This window comes from Bos grunniens, chromosome 26 (genome assembly GCF_055505025.1).
Source record: "Bos grunniens cultivar Pamir isolate PY7600 chromosome 26, Bosgru_T2T1.0, whole genome shotgun sequence".
Classification (NCBI taxonomy): Eukaryota; Metazoa; Chordata; class Mammalia; order Artiodactyla; family Bovidae; genus Bos; species Bos grunniens.
The window spans coordinates 17,432,258-17,458,511 of NC_141190.1; the positions used below are offsets into that span (position 1 = coordinate 17,432,258).

The 26,254-nt window shown below is 39.8% G+C and overlaps 2 protein-coding genes across 16 annotated transcripts in view; both read left to right on the forward strand.

Moving 5' to 3' along the window:
* The window catches only part of ENTPD1 (ectonucleoside triphosphate diphosphohydrolase 1), a 106,026-nt gene extending 101,338 nt beyond the window's left edge, over positions 1 to 4,688 (forward strand). For all 15 annotated transcript variants that reach the window (XM_086378871.1, XM_086378876.1, XM_086378880.1 and 12 more), the window contains 2 exons: positions 1,876 to 2,013; positions 4,157 to 4,688. In XM_086378871.1, coding sequence (XP_086234997.1) covers positions 1,876 to 2,013; positions 4,157 to 4,363 — 345 coding nt within the window. In that variant the 3' untranslated portion in view covers positions 4,364 to 4,688. The remainder of the gene's footprint in view (positions 1 to 1,875; positions 2,014 to 4,156) is intronic.
* A 12,501-nt stretch (positions 4,689 to 17,189) lies between these two features.
* CC2D2B (coiled-coil and C2 domain containing 2B) overlaps positions 17,190 to 26,254 on the forward strand; it is a 108,097-nt gene continuing 99,032 nt past the window's right edge. The window contains exons 1-6 of the mRNA XM_086378889.1: positions 17,190 to 17,899; positions 21,170 to 21,230; positions 22,919 to 22,995; positions 23,366 to 23,432; positions 25,277 to 25,371; positions 25,616 to 25,626. Coding sequence (XP_086235015.1) covers positions 21,170 to 21,230; positions 22,919 to 22,995; positions 23,366 to 23,432; positions 25,277 to 25,371; positions 25,616 to 25,626 — 311 coding nt within the window. The 5' untranslated portion in view covers positions 17,190 to 17,899. The remainder of the gene's footprint in view (positions 17,900 to 21,169; positions 21,231 to 22,918; positions 22,996 to 23,365; positions 23,433 to 25,276; positions 25,372 to 25,615; positions 25,627 to 26,254) is intronic.

Consider the following 26,254-nt stretch of genomic DNA (forward strand, 5'->3'; position numbering starts at 1 on the left):
CCTTGTCCATCACCAGCTCCCAGAGTTCACACAAACTCATGTCCATCGAGTTGGAGATGCCATCCAGCCATCTCATCCTCTGTCGTCCCCTTCTCCTCCTGCCCGCAATCCCTCTCAGCATTAAGGTCTTTTCCAATGAGTCAACTCTTCGCATGAGGTGCCCAAAGTATTGGAGTTTCAGCTTTAGCATCAGACCTTCCAATGAACACCCAGGACTGATCTCCTTTAGGATGGACTGGTTGGATCTCCTTGCAGTCCAAGGGACTCTCAAGAGTCTTCTTCAACACCATCAATTCAAAATTAATTCTTCAGTGCTCAGCTTTCTTCACAGTCCAACTATGAGACCACTGGAAAAACCATAGCCTCTACTAGATGGACATTACTTTGTTGGCAAAGTAACGTCTCTATTTTTCAATATGCTATCTAGGTTGGTCATAAGTTTCCTTCTAAGGAGTAAGCGTCTTTTAATTTCATGGCTGCAATCACCATCTGCAGTGATTTTGGAGCCCCCAAAAATAAAGTCTGACACTGTTTCTACTGTTTCCCCATCTATTTCCCATGAAGTGATAGGACCAGATGCCATGATCTTAGTTTTCTGAATGTTGAGCTTTAAGCCAACTTTTTCACTCTCCTCTTTTACCTTCATCAAGAGGCTTTTTAGTTCCTCTTCACTTTCTGCCATAAGGGTGGTGTCATCTGCATATACTCTGTTCTAAAAATAAACAGATCATCTAGGAGTGGCCAAAAACAGCAGCTGTTTTAAGTTGACATGGTTGCAAAATGCACAGTGCTTTCATTCTGAAGATATGTGATTATTTGAAAATGGATGCTATTCTCTTGGGCACTGACAACCGAGGAAGGAAGATTGTAAAAGAGCCTGGACATTTGGAATTTTCTCTTAAGTATTTTGTCTGAGTTGGACATGAAGGAGGTATTCAGGACTTTCAGAAAGAGCAGATCAGATATGCCTCAGCCCTTTCCAAGAGGGGAGGCTTTTTGCAGCTGCTGGTGATCTGTGGAGAAAGATGAACATCTTGGATTCTTGAGCAAAATGCTTCCTGAACTGGGTTCCAGGGCAGTGTTTGTCAAACGTAACTGTGCCAACTCACTGGAAAAGACCCTGATGCTAGGAAAGATTGAGGGCAGGAGGAGAAGGGGAGAAAGAGGTTGAGATGGTTGGATGGCATCACTGACTCCACGGAAATAAGTCTGAGCAAACTGTGGGAGATAGTGGAGAACAGAGGAGCCTGGCGTGCTGCAGTCCACGGGGTTGCAGAGTCAGACACGACTTAGTGCCTGAACAACAACAAGGGCAAGAGGCTGAGACGGTATGGATAGAGTCAGGACTCCAACCCTAGTTCTTTTGATTCTACACGTTGAAATGTCTTAACAAAGATCAAATTTTCCCCACACTTAAAGATCTGTAAAATGAAAATACAGACACTATATTTATTGAATAAATGTGTGTATAAGTGGACAAGCTCATTAAACAAAAATTAATGATTTCTTTCATGTAACAGTTTTTCAGTTTTGAATATATGTGGAAAATGTTTCACAAGGGATGAAAAAATATAATAAAATTCAGTGTTGTTGAACCTATTAGACCGCAGAAACTAGATTTTTTTTTTCCTGCTGGAGCACTTATTAATGTGTCATAGCCTGTGGAGGAAAAGATCCCTTAACAGACCCTGAAGTATGAAGCCCTGCACCCATGGAAGGCATGCAGCGCCATTCCCAAAGCCCTCTGCAGAGGCCAACCCTCAGGCCCATGTGAGCTGGGGCTTTCTATTCCCTTGATCAGCTCAGTAGTGAACATGGCGGCTGTGGAGAAGGGCCTGTTGTACAAGCATCATGTTTTCCTCACTTTGCTTCCAGGTGCAGAAGAATTTTGGTGAAGTGAAGGAGAAATACCTGAGTGAATACTGCTTTTCCGGCACCTACATCCTGGTTCTCCTCCTGAATGGCTACCATTTTACAGCTGAGTCCTGGAAAAATATTCACTTCATGAACAAGGTTTGTTGGGTTAAGGGCGAAGTTGGGTGGTAGTGACTGAGACAGCTTTGAGTTTGAAAGAGGTAGGAGTCAACCTGATTTAAATTTTGGCCTGATGTCCTGTTCTGCCACCTCACCTCTCACCTAAGCTGGGATTTTGTGCCTGGCTCTCCTGGCATGTTGACCAGCCAGTTGTGGGCATCCTATCTAAGGAGGTCTACTTGCATCCTCAGCCTCACCTTTCTGCTCATATAACAGTGACTAACTCCTTATAAGACAAAATATAAGATATTAAAGTAATATAACAGTATTTCAACAGCCACAGTGATTCTGTGTGCTGGCTTCAACATCCATCCCAAAGGCCCCTTCATGAATTCAGAAAGGATGATCATGGTTTCTTATAAGGGGTGAAGGCCTTGTTGGCTGCAGCTTTAAGAATGACCAATCCGAAAGCTCACTGTGAGGAATGAGAGGAATGACTGTGCATGGGGGCCTTTGCTTAAGAAATGAGGCTTAGCATAAGCCTTAAAGAAGCAACCTCATGGCTGTGCATTACCAAAGCATCACCTGCAGGCATTCAGGCCTGGAGCAACATTTACACTGGCAGTGAGACAGAGGAACACACTTGTGGCTGATTAAAAATATTAAGGACAGTGTTTCTCTACCTTTTAAACTCATACCAATTGATGGCAAAAACAATCTACCCCTGACTTCAAGCAAAACAAAGCATTAAGGCAGAGGACTGTGGTGGCCTTGAAAATACTAGTTTCATCGTGCTCTTGTCAATATTGCCTTTGCTAATTTGAATCTTTTCCTTGTTTTAACATCCAAGTTTTCCTTCTGTTCCATCATGGTTTGTCTGTTTGAGAGAGATGTCTATGTCAGACTTATATTCTCTGAGGTACCAACTATGATCTGTTATTTCTAAACCCTAGGTGATAACTCCAGTAACTCTGGAGGCTTCTTTGACACAGGCAGTCAGATAAAGTTCCAGTTTCCCATAAAAGGAAGTGGGCATTTTACAAATTATTAATTCCCAGGACTGGTAAAGGCGTAGGGGAGAGGAGCATTTCACATGCTATTGGCTGGGATGTAAACTGGCATAACCTTTGGGAAGACTGTTTTGGCAATATGTGCTAGAAGCCTTAAAATATGTACATCACTTTGTCCAACTACTCCATTTCTAGGGTTTATAAATAATTGAATAAAGTGAGTAAAAATGACCATATAAGGCAGTTCATACCAGTCATGATACTGCAGAAATCCCTTAAGAGATGTGGGATAATATTTACAAAGAGTTGTTAAATGACTTCTACATGCAATTTAATTCCACTTTTTTCTGTGAAAAACATGCACAGAGAGATTGGTAGGATATGACACAAAATGATAATAACAACAACTTTGAGTGACGAAGCAGAGATGGTTTTATCTTCAAAAAAGAAGATATATGTACTTGGTGATTTTCCTACCATGACCACATACAACTCATGTAATAGAAACATTTCCACAATTCTTTATTATTCACAGACTACCTATATTTCAATACATTTCGAGGTGATTTGAAAATATCCCTAGGAAGATGGCAGGGTTGGAGAATGTTTTTTCATTTGAGAATAATCCTTTCTCATGCATATGCAATGTCTTTGAACATCCGTCGAGTAAGACTGACTTGATGGGGATTATTCCCCAGGTTTTCCCTAGTTGAATCATAACAGAAGTCTTGGTTTTGTATGGATGAGATTCCTGGGCCTGACATGGATGTAGAAGGACAGGGACAGTCAGTCTCTCATTTTTTGCCTGCTTCCTGTCAGCCTCCAGCCCCCTTCCCCACCCTATCACGCACATTACACAAATATCAAAAGAGGAATGCAAACTTCCAAAGGCCTAATTTGAATTAAGTTCTTCTTGGCAGGAGAACTGAGCCATCTTTCACCAAATTCCTCTGTGAATCTGGGGAATACAGTAGTGAGGCCCCACACTCTCCTTCTAATCACTTGCTCCTGTTTCCTCACAGCCATATTCCCAATTCAAAATATAGAAGTAATCCCTTTAGAGAACCGAACGTGGTGCTTTCACTTCCTGGTGGTTTAGTGTTATGGGTAGTGTTGAATGAAAGCTCATTTAATCCTCAAATCAGAAACAACACTTTCCCCACTGTTTGCAGGTCCGGAGCACCAGCGTTGGGTGGACTTTGGGCTACATGCTGAACCTGACCAACAAGATTCCAGCTGAAGAGCCAATGTCCCCACCCCTCCCCCACTCCACCTATGTCTTCCTCATGGTCCTCTTCTCCCTGATCCTGCTCGCAGTGATCATCGTAGGCATAGTTGTCTTTCACAAGCCTTCGTATTTCTGGAAAGACATGGTATAGCAGGAGCAGCTGAAATCTTCTGGCTGGAGTGAGAAAACTCGCCCAGGAAGCACTTACCTCCACAGTGGGGCCCAAGGTCACCACTCTTGCTCACCAAGGCCAGTCTTGACCAGCATGAGGCTTCCTTGGCTTCTGCTAAAGCCTCTCCGTGGGAAGTATTCACCACCCTCTGCTTCAAGGACTTCCTGGCAGACACTGTCTTTTCTGTGAGTCTTTCCAAACTTCCCCCCTTTCTCTTTTGTACTCTTTGTTGTGTGGGTCTTAAAGATCTGCCTCCTTTCATGATCATTGCTTTATAAAAGAACAATATTGACTTTGTCCAAAAGAACTGAGAATCTCGAGTCCTGTGCTGGGAAGCTGCCCTGGCTAAAAGAAGAATCTTGGGGACTAATTCAGTTGTGATCTTACAGACCTGTTTCCCATTTATTAAAAAAGCCATACAATGCCTTTGGAGAAGATAGACACACACCCAAGCCCAGCCTGCCCTTTCCATGGGAAAATTTTCTAGACTAAGCAAATGTGTGCTAGGGCAAAAGAGTCTTGCAAAGGAATTTCTGTGCTTATGCAGTAAATAGTTAATCCAAGCCAAAAGAGGGTTTTTGCCTAAGTCACATATTCCTGGGTGATGCCAAAAATGCTACAGAGTGGGACACCCATACCAGAGATTATTTTAAAAGCTGCTGTACATATATATATATAGGCATTCAGATATCAGGGCGTATTATTTAGGTGTACACATGTCAGGAAGAAAAATAGTTACAACATAAGGTTGGAAAAATGTGTCCTCCAAAACATCTCCTGGGGTTGGTTTTTATTGTGGTAAAAGGCATAGAACCTAAAACTCACCATTATAACATAAACAGTTTAGTGGCATTTAGTACATTCACAATGCTGTGCGACTGTCAATCTTATCCAACTCCAGTATATTTTCATCACCAAGAAATTGGCTGGGCGTAAGGCCATCCTGAGGTAGACATCAGGTAGACAAACCGTCAACCCTTCCGTTTTGCTAAACATGCTAACCTGTTGCACCACAAAGATGCTCACTGAGATGTCACTAAAGCCATGCTGTATCTTACTGTCCCAGGATCTAATTTAGTGAGAGAACTTCATGAGTGAGAGTGGCATGCCTTTTTGGTGTCATGGTATTTACACAACAAAATGTGCCAGGGATCACATCTACAAGTGTTACTGCTGGTTCTAGGTACTTCTGCTTAAGCATCTTTGCCATAGACATCTTTGCCACAAGCACTTGTGGCCACATTTTCACTGTAGTAATTGGCTTGGAAGCAATTTTGCCATAAAATATAAGATAATGTAAAATAAAAGAGGGGCAATTAAAGGACACAATGAAATGAATAACAAAATTCAAGACACTATGAAATATAAAATGTTTGAGTACATTTAAAATGTGTGTAGATTCATGGCAATACTGTACAAATAGCTTATTTTATTTTGCAGGTGGTACCTAAGCACTTGTCTTCCAAGTCTTTCATTCATAGCATTTTATACGGGGTTTATTTTTTTGGCTCATTGGTTTGTCTCCTCATTCTGCATCATACTTTTCCTTGTTCACTGAAATGTCTTCCTTCATAAAGAGCGATGTACGTTTCCAAGTCCTTAGAGGCATCTTTGTAACTGAGCTTTGTGCTGTGCTGTGAAAGCTTCTACACAGTTGTTTGTTCTTGGCATATTGTCACGTGTCCGTTGATAGACATTCCAAAGTCATGTGGGAAATGTGGGTTTCCCTCTCCACCTTCTAGGACTGTGGCCTCTTTCTCCTCCAAAGTAGTGTTTCAAAATACGAAACCAACTCTTGGGACAAATCAGTGTCATATGCCAGCTCAATAAAGCCATCAATAATGTTGCCAACTAGAAGAAATGCTAACACATTTCAACCAGTTGAAACCAAACTGTCAAACCAAAAACTCCCACCTCGGTTATTTTATCTTTCATGGAGAACGTGCCTTATAGGCAATGAGTTATTTGATGAAAATGTTTGCCGCAAAAACGCTTGTGGCAGAGGTGTCAATGGCAAAGATACTTATGGTGAAGGTGCCTAGAACTCATTTCAACATGTAAGTAATATGTAATTAATGAGATTTCTTATTTTTTAATATTAAGTTTTTGAAATCTGTTGTGTATATTACACTTAGAGCACACCCTAATCCGGACTACATTTTAAGTGCTCGATAGCCATGTGTGACTAGTGGCTACCATATTAAACAGCACATATCAAAAAGTACATTCAAAGCTAAAAAAACACAGGCAATAGTATTTTGTCTTTCTCTGGGTGGGGGAACTTCTTTAAACAGCTATAGATGCTATAACATCCTTGCTATTATTTATTATATATGAAGTTTAACATTATCCTTAACAAGCTTTTAACATCCCAGCTCAGAGTTTCACATTATTCCTCAGGTTTTGTTGCATTTTTTTGTGACAATAGAGATGCCTGTCATTCAGACCAAGATGCTTGATGATTAACCCTAAACTTTAGAAAATTTAATCTGGATTTAAAGATGATACAAGATAATTTGGATGCTTAAATTCTATAGTCAAAGTGTAAATTTGAATACTAAAATAAAGATTAGTCTCTTAAGAGCTCACAAAGTTTACCATATAATAGTAAAGTTACTATTAAAATATATTCTCATGTATTGTTGGTTTGAAAGACGAGTTGAATTTCACCAAAATGGTTTCATCGCTCTCTGATTCAGAGTCTGATAATTGCTATCTTGTTTGAACATAACAAGTTGCTCACAATTAGCCTGCACTAGCCAGGTATTTCAGTTTGTACTAGTTTTTTTTTTTTTTAATTTCTTATAACGACCTCAAAATTTCAGTGGCTTACCACAATAAACATTGATTTTCATGTTCATGGGTCTCAAATCAGCTAGTACCTCTATTTCCGGCAGTAGGTCAAGTTCAGGCCTGCTCCATGTATCTCCCACTCTCCTTGTCTGGTGGCTTCCTGAGCCATGTTCTGAGTAGAAGGGACACAAAAAGGACAGAAAATTCAGGATGCCTCTTCAGGTCTTGGCCCAGACATGGCCCTGTCACTTCCATTCACATTCTACTGACCAAAATAAGTCATATGACCAACCCCAACTTTACCAATTGAAGAAACACTGGGGAAAATGGCAGAGTCATGTGGCAAAGGACATGAATGACTAATTGTAACAGAAAATTCATGAAACACTGGGCACAATGATTCAGTCTACCACAGTTTCTCATGAACTAAAACATAAAGTATGTTTTCCATGAACTGAAATCTACTTATCTTGCCAAAGAATAGTCTTAAAAATATGTCATTTCCTCCAAGACATCATCAATTCCATCTTCTTTCCACAGCCTTAACCAGGATGCTCTGGCACCTCCCACATTAGTCTCACATTCTAAAATGACAGATTAACTAAGAGACCATCTATTTATTTTCCTTATATGTTTAAGCCAGTGTATAGTTAACTACTCAAGTTTTTATTTGCACAAGAATCTAATAAAACTGAACATAATTGGTTTAATCACAGGTACAATAGTTATTTTAATTAATTGGGAAAAGAATGTCTCCATAAGCCTTCTTCTTTCAAAGTGGCATTTAAGACTCCATGTTTTAAAAGTGTTGTTATGCCTTTTGTATTTCTCTATTTTAAGTAAATGAATTTCTAAATTTATATTGATGATATAATGATGGAATCACCCTCATCAGCACCTGAGTTGACTTTTTATTTCTATATCCCTTTTGCACGAAGAGTATCAGAGAACATGGATTAGTCAATGAAAAGTGAGATACAGTTTCCTAAGAAACAACATCATTTCTTTTTTTTTCTTTTTTGACTTGATCCTATTTAATTACATTAATTTTAAGGAAAAACCAATACAATATTGTAAAGTTAAAACATAAAATAAAATAAAACAACATCATTTCTTATAGCAAGGTTCTAAGAAGAGAGGGGAGGAAAGGCCTGTGATAGGGAACAGTGTGTTTTAGGATGACTTATACTGAGCTCTACCTTTCCTCATAAACTTGCTCCTCCTCCTGCATTTTATCATGATTAACACCACCACTCCCTTAAGGAACCAAGATTAGAATCAACTTTATCAGTGTTGAAGTGGCAGGGGCTTGTCCTGGCCAAGACCTTCCCATTCTGCCTTTACAGCATTTTTCATTTTGATTCCTCTTTTCAATCTTGTGATTACCACCCCAGTAGAAACCTGATATCAAGAACAATGATCTTGTCTCCAATATATTGCTTTCAGATTAATCAATATTTGCTCAACAGTTTGGAGACAATTAGTGTCCCATGTCATGTTAATGCTTGTCCTGTGGGGGAAACGAGAGTTCTGTGCTCAAATAATTTGGGGAAATTCTGGGTTAAATAAAATTTAATAAATTATTTTTTTTTAATGTATTGAAGTATAGTCGATTTACAATTCGTGTGTTTCTTGTGTGTGGCAAAGTGATTCAGTTATATATATTCTTTTTCATATTCTTTTCCATTATGATTTATTACAGGATACTGAAATAGTTCCCTGTGCTATACAGTAGAATCTTGGTGTTTTTCTATTTTATATATAATAGCTTAATAGTATATAATAATTATATAAAATATATAATAGTAATTAGCATCTTCTAATCCCAAACCCTCAATCCATCACTCCCCCAACCCCCTCCCCTTTGGCGACCACAAGTCTGTTCTCTATGACTCTGAGTCTGTTTCTGTTTCAAAGATAAATTCATTTGTGACATTTTAGATTCCACATGTAAAAATTTAACAAATCCTTCAGGAATCCTAAGGGCTTTTTATAAAGTAATGCTCATGCTGATTGCAGTTTGCATTTCCAAAATTTATTTGACTTAAACACTTTTTACTCCTGTACAACAAATAATATCTCATGAAATACTAGTTTTCGATATCCTTATGATGCATCTTAACAAAAGCTAACTGATCTGGTTCAATTGCTTTAGGTTACAAATTAAACAAGAGTGGCCTGAAAGGTTATGTCACTTGTTCTAAATTATATACAATTTCTAAGCGGTAGAGCTAAAGTTTTAACGCACATTTCTTGATTCTTAGTAAATATGTTTCATAACATTATAAAATATTAATATAAAATCATGTCTCTTTTACCCACGAAAGTCTTCATTTTGAGGGTCAATCCATGATTTCATCCATAGAATTGGATGGGAGATTGGCTGCTTCATCAGAATCCCAGATATCCACTCCAAGATTACTAGAGGAAAAATATCAACTCAAATTTTAAAAATTCAATCAGAAAGAGGGTTATAGGCTTTTAGGCATAAAAGCTGAGCACAAAGTAAGAAAAAAAAAAAAAAAGGCAAATCGGGGGTGGGCAGGTGGGTTGCGAGGGAGGCAGGGAGGGGCGCCAGGGACGGAGGGCGGGCGCCTAACCAGGAGGAGGTACACATTGGACCGGCGACACACACCCTATAACCGCTGTAACCGGGACTAGGTGCCCCAAAGAGGACCTGCCCCGGCGGTTAGTCCCAAGTCTACCCCAGACGAGGGCATCCGCGCAGATCCCGGCGCAGAGTCTGGTTCATCCACAGCGCTCAAGACTGGGGCCTCGGCTGGAGGCGGGCGGGGAGGAGGGCGCAGCCTGATGATGCTATCACAGCCTGGAATACCGGGAAGAACCGCATGATACGAAGCCTCCCATGGTCTCAGGGATGGTAGTGGGAGGAGAAGAGGTGGAAGTGCGGTAGAAACCGGGACCCGGAGGAGGGCGGAGAGGCGGCCAGAAACCCAGGAGGAAGCAGCAGCAGCAGCCGGAGCTGACCGCCCAGGGTCCGGCCCTAAAGGAAAGAGCTTGCAAGGCACATGGATGAGACTGCAGCCAGGGTGCAGATGGTGACTGCAACCATGAAACGAAAAGACGCTTGCTCCTTGGAAGAAAAGCTATGACCAGCTTAGACAGAATATTAAAAAGCAGAGACATTACTTTGCCAACAAAGGTCCGTCTACTCAAAACTACGGTTTTTCCAGTAGTCATGTATGGATGGGAGAGTTGGACCATAAAAAAAGCTGAGCACTGAAGAAGTGATGCTTTTGAACTGTGGTGTTAGAGAAGTCCCTTGGACTGCAGGGAGATCAAACCAGTCAATCCTACAGGAAATCAGTCCTGAATATTCATTGGAAGGAGTGATGCTGAAGCTGAAGCTCCAATACTTGGGCCACCTGATGCAAAGAACTGACTCCTTGGAAAAGAACCCGATGCTGGGAAAGACTGAAGGCAGGAGGAGAAGGAGACGACAGAGGATAAGATGGTTGGATGGCATCACCAACTCGACGGACATGAGTTTGTGCAAGCTCGGGGAGTTGGTGATGGACAGGGAAGCCTGGTGTCCATGGGTTGCAAAGAGTTGGACATGCCTGAGCAACTGAACTGAACTGACATACATTATCTTAGTTTCAGGTGTACAACACAGTGATTTGGTATTTTTATACACTGTGAAATGATCACAGTAAGTCTAGTTAATATTGTCACCACACCAAAATTTTTCTTATAACGAGAAACTAACGACTTTCAAATAGACAACACAAATATTATTAACTGTGTTACCACACTACACATTACACATCCCCCTATGACTTAAGTTTGTACCTTTGAACCCTTTCACCATTTCTCTCTCCTCCGGCAACCACCAATCCAATATGTTCTGTTGTGTGAGCTCTTTTCTTTAATTTGTTTTTGGCTGATTGTTGTTTGGTTTTGGAGTCCTCCATGTAAAAGTGAGATCATACGGTATCTATGTTTCTGACTGATTTCACTTAGCATAATGCCTTCAAGGTTCATCCATGTTGTAGCAAATTCAAGATTTCTTTTTTTGTGGGTGAATAATATTCCACTGTATATACAAGCATATCTCATTTATTGTGCTTGACTTTACTGCACTTTGCAGATACTGTGTTTGTTTTTTACACATTGAGGTTTGTGGCCACCTTGCATCAAGCAAGTCTAGTGGTGCCATTTGTCCAAAAGCATTTGCTTACATCTTGGCTCTGTCACATTTTGGTAATTTTAGCAATATTTCAAGCTTTTCCATTATTGTTCTATTTGTTGTGGTGGTCTGTGATCAGTGATCTGATACTACTGCAAAGATATTACAACTTGCTGAAGGCTCAAAAAAAAAAAAAGCAAATGGGCTCATCATTTGCATCTTGGAAAAATTGACAGATATTTTGCCTTAATGGAAAGAACAAAGCTTAAGAACCACACGGTAAAGGTCATCAGCCAAGCCTAATTTTAGAGAGGATTTTCAACTGTTAAGATATAAATATTATTTCCTGTGGCCAAGAGATCACAAAAATTAAGGGCTTAAGTTTAAGAACAGGCACTATGAGGAAAGGGTGACAGAACAGATAAAGGTGGAAAGGGAGTAAGGTCAGGAGTACTAAAGTACTGGACATCAGACCTCCCTGACTCCACCCATCCATATATTTTCTCTGAGTACCCACTCTTTACTATCTGAAATTACCTTATTTGTTGAATCAGCACTATTCATCTATTCATTAGTTTGTCCACTCAGCAAATATTAATACTTATTAGGAGCCCTAAATGTGCCAGGCACTTTTTAAACACTTGTGTGTGTGCTCAGTTGCTAAGTTGTGTCAGACTCTTTGTTACCCAAGAACTGTAGTCCACCAGGCTCCTCTGTCCATGGGATTTCCCATGCAAGAATACTGGAGTATGTTGCCATTTTCTTCTCCAGGAGATCTTCCTGACCCAGGGATCAAACACAGATCTCCTTCTTGGCAAGCAGATTCTTTACCACTGCACACCACCTGGGAAGCCCGTTTAAACACTTAAAAGATATAGAACGATCAAACAAGGCTAAGTCCCTGTTCTCAAAAGAGAAGTAATAGTTACTTTGTAGGAAATTCAAGATAATGCAGTAGACAGTGACTGGTGGAGAAGGACAATATTAAATAAGACAACCAGGGAAGGTTGACTCTAAAGTGGTGATATTTAAATTAAGAGGTCAGCCATGCAAAGATAGAACATTCTAGGTAACGAGAACAGCAGTGCAGAATTTCTTCATATAACGCCTTGCTAGTCCACACAAAGATAAGATAAAAGAAGGGATCTGGCCTTTCTTATTCAATATTGACTTCTCAGAGCCAAACAGAGTTCTAGGACACAGTGGGTGCACCATAAATTCTTATAGGATGAAAAGGAATAGGTAGTGTGTCCTGTCAGAGAAGGCAATGGCACCCCATTCCAGTACTCTTGCCTGGAAAATCCCATGGATGGAGGAGCCTGGTAGGCTGCAGTCCATGGGGTCGCTGAGGGTCGGACACTTACTGAGCGACTTCACTTTCACTTTTCACTTTCATGCATTAGAGAAGGAAATGGCAACTCACTCCAGTGTTCTTGCCTGGAGAATCCCAGGGACGGAGGAGCCTGGTGGGCTGCCGTCTATGGGGTTGCACAGAGTCGGACACGACTGAAGCAACTTAGCAGCAGCAGCAGTGTGTCCTGTATTATAGCACCTACTCTATTATATTTGCTGGTTAACTTACCTATTTGAAGGTAAGGGCTCTTCCTGACCTCTGTAGCCATGTTTAGTACTATATCTGACAGGTAGCGATCTTAGAAGAACTGCTAAGCAGCATATAAAAGATGCTGAATGAATACTATATATTTATTAAAGAAGAGAAAATTAAATAGAAGATATTCTTTAGGAATGCCTACTGAAAATATGCTAAGATACATAAGATTTTTGGACTGTTCCAATGTTGCTTAGGTTTTTTTTAGGGGGTGGGTGTGAGTGCTGTACCACCCAGTTACAGGATCTTAGATCTGGGACCAGGGATTGAACTGGGCTCCCAGAAGTGGAAGTGCAGAGTCCTAACCATTGGACAGCCAGGGAATTCCCTGTTGCTTAGTTTCAAAAAGAAGAAAACTGACATCTGGACATGTTATAAAGGAAATTTTCTCAGAGATAATGCCTAGAGAAAAAGATGGGAAGAATTATATCTTAGTTTAGAAATAGCAATCACTACCTTAACAGAATACTGAGTTCAAAAAGTGACTTTTCTAAATTCTAGCAAGCAAAAGGTTTCCAAGAGAAGAAAAACATGAGAGAGATTTAATTGAGGACTTCTTATAAGAAACAGAAATGAGTTAGCCAGTAAATTTTCCTCGTAGAATACCTGAATAAATACTGAGAAGGAAATTTCTAACTCCCAGGCAAAATTCAGTTTCTAGTTAAACTTTATTTAGCCTGGGTGTGCTAAGTCGCTTTAGTCATGTCCAACTCTTTGTGACCCTATGGACTGTAGCCCTCCAGGCTCCTCTGTCCATGGGGATTTTCCAGGCAAGAATACTGGAGTGGGTTGCCATGCCCTCCTCCAGGGGATCTTCCAAAGCCAGGGATCATATCCAGTCTCCTGGATTGGCAGGTGGGTTCTTTACCACTAGCGCCCTTTATTTAGCCTATTAAGCGCTAAAAAAAGACTTTAGTGCATTATAGAATAAAACAGATGTGGTCTCTAAAAACAAATATGAAAGTCATTCTTCTATGAACTATTAAATAAACTTTACCAAATACTTATGATTTGAAAATAAAATGTGATTTTAAAAATTGAGAATAGGAATAAAAGCACAAAGCCAAAGACAGAGTCTATAAAATATCTACAGTGAGAAGGAAGAAGAGACAACTTAAGGTGATTGACGACTACCAGAAAATTAAGAGACGAGCTTGAATAATAGTGTGCAAAACTAAAAATGTAAAGTATACATGGAGAGTGGTTAATGATCCCAGAGATCATTAACAAAGAAAAGCTGCAGGATTTGACTGGATTGTTGGTGATCCCTGGGAAGGCAATTTTAAATGGTAAAAGCAAAGTAGATACAGTTCAGTTCAGTTCAGTCGCTCAGTCGTGTCCAACTCTTTGCAACCCCATGAATCGCAGCACGCTAGGCCTCCCTGTCCATCACCAACTCCTGAAATTCACCCAGACTCACGTCCATCGAGTCGGTGATGCCATCCAGCCATCTCATCCTCTGTCATCCCCTTCTCCTCCTGCCCCCAATCCCTCCCAGCATCAGAGTCTTTACTTTTCGCATGAGGTGGCCAAAGTACTGGAGTTTCAGCTTTAGCATCAGTCCTTCCAAAGAACACCCAGGACTGATCTCCTTTAGAATGGACTGTTTGGATCTCCTTGCAATTCAGGGGACTCTCAAGAGTGTTCTCCAACACCACAGTTCAAAAGCATCAATTCTTCGGCACTCAGCCTTCTTCACAGTCCAACTCTCACATCCATACATGACCACAGGAAAAACCATAGCCTTGACTAGACGAACCTTTGTTGGCAAAGTAATGTCTCTGCTTTTGAAGTAGATACAGTAATCCCTGCTTATTTGTAGGGAACACATTCCAAGACTCCCAATGGATGTCTGAAACTGTGGATAGTACTGAACTATGTATATACTATGTTTTCTCCTGTATCATATATATGATAAAATTTATAAATTAGGCACATAAGAGATTGACAACAATAATCAATAATAACTTTTATTACAGTATATTGCTGTAATTGTTTTATTTTATTATTGGTTACTGTCAATCTCTTATGTGCCTAATTAAAAAATAGAACATTACAGCAATATACTGTAATAAAAGTTATGTGAATGTGGTTGGTCTCCTTAACCAACTTCAGTTCTGTTGGAAATGTGGCAGTGCTTCTTCACTAGCAGGTGCAGCCTCTCCAGTAATTGTTACATTTTTCAGTACAAAACTGTTCCTAAAACTGTATAACCATCCGTTGCTGCTGCTGCTGCTAAGTCGTTTCAGTCGTGTCCGACTCTGTGCGAACCCATAGATGGCAGCCCACCAGGCTCCGCCGTCCCTGGGATTCTCCAGGCAAAAACACTGGAATGGGTTGCCATTACCTTCTCCAATGCATGAAAGTGAAAAGTGAAGTGAAGTCGCTCAGTAAGTGTCCCACTCTTCTCGACCCCATGGGCTGCAGCCTACCAGGCTCCTCCGTCCATGGGATTTTCCAGGCAAGAGTACTGGAGTGGGGTGCCATTGCCTTCTGCAGTAACCATCCGTTACTTGCAGTAAATGGCTTGGTGTCATTTGTTTAATGGGTTCCTTGCTGAAGTCTTTGTACAGACTACATCACAAGAGATGGTACAGCATGTTACTCAAGTTTTGATAAGACAAAGTGCAAATTCATTTTGTCTCAACCCTGAGGAAGCAAATAAAATTAACCCACAGCAGATAGGAATTGTATAGAACAGGGGTTGGGCAGCTAAGCGGTATGTTTTTGTAAATAAAGTCTTACTGGAACACAACCTCGCCCATTTCTTTATGTTGCCTATGCTGATTTCAGGCCACGATGGCAGACTTCAGTAATTGTGATAGAGGCTATATGGCCAGCAAACCTAAAATATTTACTATCTGGCTTCTTAAGAAACATAATCTGTTAACCCTGTATAGAATATGCTGTCTTTACTGCCAAACTAGGTTCACACTGGGGCTTCCCTGGTAGCTCAGCTGGTAAAGAATCTGCCTGCAATGCAGGAGACCCTGCTTCAATTCCTGGGTCAGGAAGATCCTCTGGAGAAGGGATAGGCTACCCACTCCAGTATTCATGAGATTCCCTGGTGGCTCAGATGGTAAAGAATCTGCATACAGTGTGGGAGACCTGGGTTCAATCCCTGGGTTGGAAGATTCCCTAGAGGAGGGCATGGCAACCCACTCCAGCATTCTTGCCTGGAGAAGAATCCCATGGACCGAGGAGCCTGATGGGTTACAGTCCATGGGGTCACAAAGAGTCAAACACAACTGAGCGACTAAGCACAGCACAGGTTCACTCTGAGACAAAGACTCAAATGGAAAAGAAAAGAAAAATAACTAGCCCATAATCATGGTGTCCTATGTGAAGAGTTTCTGGAGTATTCAAAGCTTAACCTGAAGAACTAAGTGGACAGGATTAGGAGCTGATGAACTCAGAAGACATCATATTAATATAATAATAATTCCAGGAGTTAGGTATACTTAAGGAACACCACAGATTACATATTATTTGCACATGCCCACATTCTCCATAACGTTGCTATTTAAAGGAAGTATTTCTAGACTTTTTCTCTCTTTCTCCACTATGATTTTTCCTAAATTCCTATACAGAAGAGCCCTACAAAATCAAGATGGGAGACGCAGTGAGGATTTTATTCAGAATGACAGTTTGGCCACATGATTTCGAGGTTTGGACACGTTTATCTGTATGCATTATTTCAGATTATTAGGTGAGTAGAACTTCAGGTCTATTTCTACTTATGTCATAATGTACCAGTATAACCTGGAACATTAGCTTTGCAGCAGTTTCTTTACTTCCACATCTCCCCTCCCCTAAATGTACAAGGTTTGTTAGAAGTTTTCAACACTTTCTAAGTTTCTGTAGAATTAAAGCGCTAAGCACAATGCCTTACAGAGAAAGCAGCTAATAAACAGTTGCTAAACGTTTGAATGAACGAAAGAGTACACAGATAGCACCGCCGTGCGGCTTTCCATACTAGCAAGTTTCCTCACTTCCCCCCCGCCCCCGCCAAGAGTTTGCCAGGACAAATTTCCAACCACAGAACATTTTATTTAACTCTTTATTTTAACACGGCGGTCAATCACTGGGAAAAGAAGATAAAACAATGTAAAGTTTATTATTATTATTAAGCAAAGATGGCATGACACGAGTGAGCGTGTCCAGCATGCCCTATTTTAAGCTTGAAAAATAAACTGGTTACACTAGTAGCAGTCTCCGGAAGAGAAAGACCCGCCCCACCGCTTGCATATTCCGGGCGGTCTTTTGAGATGCCACACCCAAAGCGCCTGAACTCAAAGAATCTCTCCTCGCGGCAAGGCAGAGGCAGCGCAGAGCAAAGCAGGTCGCAGGCTCCCAGGCGCGTCTGGACGGCGTGGGCGACCGCACTTCCACGGGCAGCTGGAGAGCATCCTCCGCCAGGAACACTTGCTCAGAGGCGACTCGGGTGGTCACCCCGGGCCCGCGCAGGCCGGGGAGCGTGCGGCCGATACTTACCGGTTGGGGATACAATTCTTCACCAGGACGAGAGATGTGGGGCTGTCACGATCCAGGGCAGCCTGCTTTCAGATCTCTTCCAGAACAGCGACCAGGGCAATTGCGGCTACTGAGGCACAAGCTCAGCGGCGGGTGATCAAAACCCGCGGCTCCCACCAGGCACGCTAGGCTGAAACGAGGGTGAGTCCCAAGCCCTGACAGCCAGGTGAGCAGAAATAGCGCACCGAAGATTCCGGAAGACTCAGGCTCGGCGCGCGCTCCCGCCAGGCTGGCTGAGAGGCCACATCGCGCATGCTCCTGGACCGCCTAGATGTCCAGTCCTGAGGAGGAAGAGCTCCGCAGGCTTGGGGTGCGTGGGGTGTAGACGTCGCGAGCGGTGCGGGGCGGTTGGTGACAGCTCAGAGTCCGTGGTGAACTGCGCGTCCTGACTTCGCCGCCCAGGCATAGCAGAAGTGCACCGACCATCCAGGTGAATGTCTTAATAACTCATAAAATGTCCTTACCCTTCCCTGTCGGACACTCCAATATTTTGTCTGGTTGCAGCCCTACTCTGAAAAGAGCCCGTGGAGTCCCCAGACTACCAGGTCCAGACCCGCATGGGCCACTGAGACTTGTAGTCCCTAAGATCTGGCCCATCCATTAGTCATCACCTTTGGGAATTGATAAGGCTGAGAACCATTCCATTATACAGCGTTCGAGAGCAGTGCTTGATTTGTTTCAAATCCAAGTTCGTATTATTTATTGAGTCCCTACTGTGTGCTGAATACTTTGCTAGGATTGGTGGAGGGCAGATGAGTTCAGTGCTCAGCTCTTGTCCTCACTTTAGAGCAGGCGGAAAGTGAGCTTGCAGGGTAGGCTGTAATGAACAAAAAATACGTTATTATTAGTGCTAGTGGAGATCAGGAAAAAAAAAAAAAAAATCCTGGAAGATGTGAGGTTTGAATGAGGCTTTGAAACGTGGAATGCTCTAGATTAAGGGAAAGGTGGAAAAATCAAACAATGGAAATGCCAGGAAATATAAAGAAGAGTTTGGTCTGATTATAGCTGAAGGTTTATTTTGGAGAGTGGTGAGCAGGGCTTAAAGTGGGGAAGTGGACAGAAGCTTTCTTGGCCTCACTTAAAGAAAGGTGCTCCGTTTTGAGTTTCTGTCCAGCAGGGACTGTAAGTACAGGCACCAAGATACATGTATCTTAGTTCTGAGAACAATGGATGATTTAATTTTGATGCCTTTCAAAGACATGTTTGAGTCATGGATCAGAAAATCCTTTGTCAAGACTTGGTTCCTAGGTTTTCTTTTAGAAAATAAGATCACAGTTAACTAAAAGACACTAATTTTCAAACTTAGATAATGGAACACATGGAATTCACGATAGTTTTTGTGAAACACTGTGAAATAATGCTGTCTCACACTTAATTGTAGAATTTTTTGGTTAAGTTCCACCTTTTCCATATGCCAGTACCAGTAAAGATTAAATATTACGATGATCAATAACTAAATAGTATTAAAAGCAATAGTGTATTTCTTAGTTTAGTTTTTAGTTAAATTAAAAAATTTACATAGCATAAGTTTATCTTATGCATCAAAATAGTTGTTTTCTCTCAGTAATGTATCATTCTTAAAAATATTTCTTATTTATTTAGAAAGTGGAAATGAGAGAACCATCATGAAAAAGATTTCAAAGAGAAAAGAAGATATTTTTAGAAAGGTATTAATGGAGTATTAATGGAGTTTATTAAGGATTTTGATTATACAAAATAGCTCAATTATAAATGTAGGATAATCTTGGAAAAAATGATATATTTGGTTTTATATACAAATCATACAGTTCATATGTTAAAAAATAATATAAGAATTTAAGGGCGATATACTGTTTGATCTGTCAATTATGTAATTAAGAGTATTAGAGGTGAATTATTTATATATTTACTTATTTATTTGTTCCCTTATTTAAATATTTATTTATCTGTTCTCTCAGCCAGCCAGCAGCCAATTCCCTACTTTGCTAAGAAAAAAAAATGTGTTTTTTTTTTATCAGCAACTGAAACATTTTTAGGACTGGTATCTACATGTCACCTACAGTAATTCCAATTAAGATTCATATTTTATTCCTGTCTTCTAAATGGGGATGGGCAGTTATGAAAAGTATATCCAGCATGTTGGGTGATATTATTAGGAATTAAAGGAGACCTCCATCACTCACTTGGTGGCATTGATGTTCCATCACACCTTCACGGTTTGCTGTCCCCTTGGTCAAGAATAAAATTAATTATTTTTAATTTTGTTGAGGAAAATGCTGAAGGTTTAATAAGAACAGAACATCTTAATTCGTATTGACCTTTTTCAGCAATTCTTAAGTGTGGTACAGAATCCATTGATGGATTTTGGAGTTCTTTCAGAAAGTGTATAGACTAAGCTTGTAACTACAGTCATGTCAGTACCCTCATGTCAATACCCTGCTTTGGCTTTTGACCCAAATCCATGTTTTTACTGTGATTATAAATCTGAGGTATGTCTGCTTGCTCCTCCCACTCCAGCTGCACACTAGTTTCGTTAGCATGTACAGTTGTTGTTTAAAGAATCTTTTGCTATTCTATTTTTTTAACTTAAAATGAAAACCATACTTATCCATATTGTGCTGAACAAGAGTTTAACATTGCTAGTATGGTTTTATTTTGGAATATTGAGATTTAAAAAGTGGTGAAGGAAATAAATGCTGATTTTAACATGTTGAGTTTTTGGTGATGGTAGGATATTCAATTAGAAATACCACTAGGCAACTAGAAATATGGTATTCAGGAGAGCAGTCAAGGTTAGAGACACATTTAGGAAGTCATGGGAATATATACATTCTGCAAAGCCTTTGAATGTACTCACATTTAAGCTATTAAGAGAAGTGTGACCAATGAAGGATACAAAGAGTAAGTGACCAGAGAGGTAGAATGATAGAGGACAAGGATCTGGAAAGCTTTTAGAAAGTTATCACATGCTAGGTACTCAAGTAGTAGCTAACATTGATATAGTGTTGAGTTTCAAAGTATTTTTATTTGTTTGATCTCATTTGATCTTCCTAAAAGATACATGAAGTAGGCAATATATGACCACTAAGAACTAACTACTGGATTTTATCATTAAAATGTCCTTTTAAATATTACAGAGAGCAATTTCTTAATTTAAAAATCTCCTATGTGTAAAGAGCTCATGCCTGCATGCTAAGTCACTTCAGTCATGTCCAGCAATTTGCAACCCTATGGACCATAACCCACCAGGTTTCTCTCTGTATGGAATTCTCCAGGCAAGAATACTGGAGTGGGTTGCCGTGCCCTTCTCCACAGGATCTTCCCAACTCAGGGATTGAACCTGTGTCTCTTCCTTCTCCTGCATTGGCAGATGGATTCTTTACCATTAGCGCCACTTGGGAAGCCATAAAGAGATCATACCAACTGATAAAAGAGTGAAATTTAATAAAATGGGCAAAAGATATGAATTGTCATTATAAAGGCACTAACTTTCAAAGGACTGCTGCTGCTGCTGCTGCTAAGTCACTTCAGTCGTGTCCGACTCTGTGCGACTTCATAGACAGCAGCTCACCAGGCTCCTCTGTCCCTGGGATTCTCCAGGCAAGAATACTGGAGTGGGTTGCCATTTCCTTCTCCATTCAAAGGGCTGATGAACTTATGAAAAGATGTTAAATGCCAGAACAAAAAGATGCAAAGTAACCCTACCCCTCTTTTCTTGCAGATGTCAGAAGACACAGATAACGTTGCAGTAGAAGAAAATGTAGACAAGCATCTTCCAAAAGGTTCTCAATAAGTATACCACAGCTCTGATACTGCTGGGCTTTATTTTTTTAATATAAATGACTAATCTTACCCCACAGTTTCATTTGGGAACACAGTTTCTTAAAAGATGAGTTCAAACAGAAACTAAACTTCCTATATAATATTTAATACAAGTGGGCATGAGGAAATAATGGTAAAGTCAGTGCATGTAATAAAATTATATTTTGTTTCCTCTCTTTTTCTCTGCAAACATGGAAAATCTCCTCATGATTCAGACTGTGTTCAACCATAAAGATACAGAGATCTAGAACATGCTTCAGGAAACTTCAGATCTCAGGAAGAAAGATATATAAACAATGGTTTATCCCTGTTTCATTCATCAGCACATATTTATTAAGCACCTACTGTATGCCATCTGTCATTCTACGTTCTGGGAATAGAGTATAAACAAACCAACTAATAATTTTTAAATTATATCACAGAATGCTGCAGTTAAGAATAAAGATGTTTGGGGACTTCCTGGTGGTCCAGTGGTTAATACTGCACTTCAAACTGAAGAGTGCATGGGATTGATCCCTGGTGGGGGAACTAAGATCCCACATGCCTTATGGCCAAAAAGTTAAGAGAAAAAGAAGATTCTCATGACCTATACTGATTTAGTTTTATGCTCACCGTTTATTCCCACCATTTTCTATTTATCATTAAGTACTCAAAGGCACCTCATGCGAAGAGTTGACTCACTGGAAAAGACTCTGATGCTGGGAGGGATTGGGGGCAGGAGGAGAAGGGGACGACAGAGGATGAGATGGCTGGATGGCATCACTGACTTGATGGACGTGAGTCTGGGTGAACTCTGGGAGTTGGTGATGGACAGGGAGGCCTGGCGTGCTGCGATTCATGGGGTCACAAAGAGTCGGACACGACTGAGCGACTGAACTGAACTGAACTGAACTGACTGACTCAAAGGCAGGGAGAAGAAAAAGAAAAATACAAGGCAAAATGACCATTAGGTCCTCCAGTTTCTGTACTTAGGACTGCATGACTCCTGTCCTTCTCAGTCCATATGGTAGATCATCTGATGGATGAATCAAAAATAATATGTGGCTTAGAGTGTACTCAACAGCTGGAGCAGTCTTTATACTCAACAGGATTGTTTCATTTCTTGTAGGAACTGGTAGGAATTGGGGTCAGCAGTATTACACTGAATTTTCAAAACTGACATAAGTGGTTAAAAATGAGTACTTGAAGACTTACCTCTCTTTTTCTTCAGATTCCTTCCTCCTCAGTTTAATCAAGTTGAAATATTGATATTTATATATTTTGTAGACTATAGAGCAGCTTATATAGAATGGCTTTGATATTTATATATTTTGTAGACTGTCTACAGTTTATATAGAAAATTACTGTTCTCATGGACTTTTTTTTCCCTAAAAGGTAAAAAAGGTTTCTCAACAATTTTTTTTTTTTTTTTAGCCTCACTGCAAAATTCAGTCCTCATCATGCAGGACTGTTCCAGATGAAAAGGAGGAAGGTTCTAAGCTCTTGTTTCCTAGATTCTGAACTCTCATGGGGCAGTGATTTGGTCTTCATAATTGTCAGGATCCAAAGAAATGCATATTAGCTAGCTATTTAATAAGTACTCTATTGCTGTTGAGTTATACTTTAAAGAAAGTGTCATGAGCTCTGTATTATGTTGGCTTCTTGACAGATTTGAATGTAGAAGAAAATCGAAACATAATAGAAACTCTGAGAGGCAAAGTAAGAGAAAAGCTAAAAAATGCTAAGGTAATGCTGATTTTTTTTCTTTCTTATTTTCAAATTTACTGTTTAAATGCAGCATGTATCATGGTGAACTTTTCTTTGTCAGAAAAGAGCTAAAATTCAGTTTTAACATAACTCCTCAAATCCAAAAAGCTTTAGATTCTTTTCCTTGCTTTTTTTCCTTCAAACCTAAAGCCAAGAAAAATTAAATGATTTACTTGTGGTCACTGTATATGACATCTCAGGAGAGACCATGTATATACTTTTTTAAAAAGAAAAACATTGAGAAATCTTTGTTTTTATCCATTTTTGGCCAAAGACTTATATGAGCATGATTAAATCTATATCTGTAGAAATTAAGTTTTCCATACTCTTCATTTGCATTGTGTTTCAGATTAATCAAGGTGAAAAATCGTCAACTCAACTGCTCATTGATAATAAGGTATATCAGTGGTCTAAGGTGAATAACTCTTTTTTAACCTTTTTAAACAGCTTTATTGAGATGTACTTTACAGAGCAAAAATTCACCCATTTTAAGTGTACGATTCAGTGAATTTTAGTAAACTTACAGAATTATGCAGTCAACACTATAATCCAATTTTAGACCATTTTTGTCACTCTTATGCCAGTTTTCAGTCACTCTCTATTTCTACTTGACATCATTTTTTATCCTAAAAAATTGTAATACAATATTTTAGGTGATCCCTGACTTACAGATTTTGTTCTAAAATCCAATGTGTAATCGTATATTTGAAACTTGAAATGACAAAACAACTCACATTTTGAAAGAGCTGTGTTATTTAGAGTGAAGGCAAAGCAGCTTTAACAAAAAGATTCAAACTAAAATGTCTTCTTTAAGATAGAAGTTTTATTCCTCTTTAATATAATAGATAAGTAGGAGGAGCCATGGAGAAGGCAATGGCACCCCACTCCTGTACTCTTGCCTAGAAAATCCCATGGATGGAGGACCCTGGTAGGCTGCAGTCCATGGGGTCCCTACAAGTCGGACACGACTTCACTTTCACTTTTCACTTTCATGCATTGGAGAAGGAAATGGCAACCCACTCCAGTGTTCTTGCTTGGAGAATCCCAGGGACGGCAGAGCCTGGTGGGCTGCCATCAATGGGGTCGCACAGAGTCTGACACGACTGAAGTGACTTAGCAGCAGCAGCAGCAGTCCAGTCTGCTAGGTGGAGAAGGGCATGGCAACCCACTCTAGTATTCTTGCCTGGAGAATCCCATGGACAGAGGATCCTGGCAGGCTACAGTCCATAGGGTCACAAAGAGTCATACTGAAGCGACTTGTATGCACACACGCCAGGCTGCTAGGAGAGTTCTGCCTCTTTAACACTTGGTCTCCATCCGAGTCCAGTGGCAAACTCCAGAGTTTTCATTTGCTGGCCAAAGGCAAGGCAGGAGGAAGAGAGCCATAGGATTGCAGATTAATCTCTTGCAGGACAAGACCTGCAACTTGCACACCTTATTTCCACTAAAAGAACATGGGTGCATTGTCTAGATATCTAGTTAAAAGATTCTATTATTAGAGATAGGAAAAAAGACAATCATGAACAACTAGTCATTTTTGCCATAAGCAATGAGAGTATTAAACCCTACAAGCTTTAAAATGCAATGATCGTTTCTGGGGTTTTTACAAAATTCATCTTTGTTCTCTTTGTAGGGTCCTTCTTGGACTCTTAGTACAAATTATTTTAATTAACTTTAAAGTAAAAATAGACTAAATAAAAGATGTTTGTATATATGTTATTCATTCAACAAATGAATAAAAGTGTGCCTAGATTTGATATAATTTAACTATATACTAAAAAAAAAAGTAAATTTGTCAAGATCACTTCATTGAACGTCAAGAAAAGAGGTGAAAAGGAAGAGAAATTGGCTTCTAAGAATTTCCATTACAAACTACTAAATTGGCATAGCTGCTCAGGAAGTTGAGAATTTTAGCAAATGATTTTGCAAAGAGCAGAGACAAAGGGAAGTAAAAGTATATACTGACAATTTATATATAAGTATTGTTGAAAGTTAATGAGCCAGCTAAGTTGTAGATACAAATATATAGGATAACCTTTTATATTTTGCATTTTTTAAAATTCTTTGGCTCCTAGAAACTAACAGTTTGATTGATTGATTGATAGATTGATTCTTCTCCCGAATCTCTCTAAAAACAATCCATTACATGTACGTGAGAAAGAAGCGATAGGTGATTTGCATTTAAAAGATTCCTTTATGGTATTGAAAAGTGAGCGTCTACTTATATTCATTTCAACACTGAATACAGGCTTACTGTTGTTTAACCCACAGGCTGAAGTTCCACTGGATGAAGGTCTTTCATTTTTCATTCTGAGTGGTGAAGAAGACTCAGCTATAGGCCAATCTGCAGAGCAGGTTGGATTTGTTCCTCCTGAAAATATAGGCAGATTCAGTAGGATAGGGTTTATGAAAGAGATCTACATAGTCACGAATAAAAAGCTGGGATTTAAGATGAGAGCTTGATGTTACTCAGCTGTCAGGGCAGATCTCAGCTCTGAAGCCAGGTTTAAAGCCCTGCCAGGGGTGCAGTAAAGGTAGCTTGGTAATGGGAGCTCTGGAGGGTACAAAGAGCCCCTCTTTGTGGTTGAAATCTTCAAAGAGATCCCCTATGTGAAGATACCTCAAACCTTGCTTGAGGTGTCAGTGTCATATCTTGTTTGGCTTTTGAAAAAAAAAAAATGCCACAAAATTTCTGATTTTAAAATCTTTTTTGATTTCATGACAGAGATGTATACAGAAAGTATGATGATGTGATGACGTGATATGAACCTAGATGATACTTAACCATGTTACTCAGTTTTGTCAGAGTTGATCAAGGCCGTGTACAGTTATCTATTCAAAGGAATTCTATGATTAATTCTTTTTATTTAATTATTTGTCCCTAAATGTATGTTTTCGAAAATTAAGGGATTTTTATTTACATGACTCGCATACTCTGTCTCCTTCTTTCTTTCAATATATGTAGATTTTAAGTTAGACAACTATAGTCATCTAAAATGGTGATTTTTTTGTGTGTGAAGAGACATATAAAATTTCTGATATGATATAAAAGTATACGTTTTTACATTTAGTAATATATCTACTTCAATATCACCATTGTTTGAAACTTTTATATATCATATTTCAGAAATAATTGATCATCTGTCACAGACTTCTACTTGTGTTTCTACTTTTCTTTCTTTTTTTCTTAAATAGCATCCAGAAAAGAATATGACTGCTCCACATTTCCTTAGGTAGT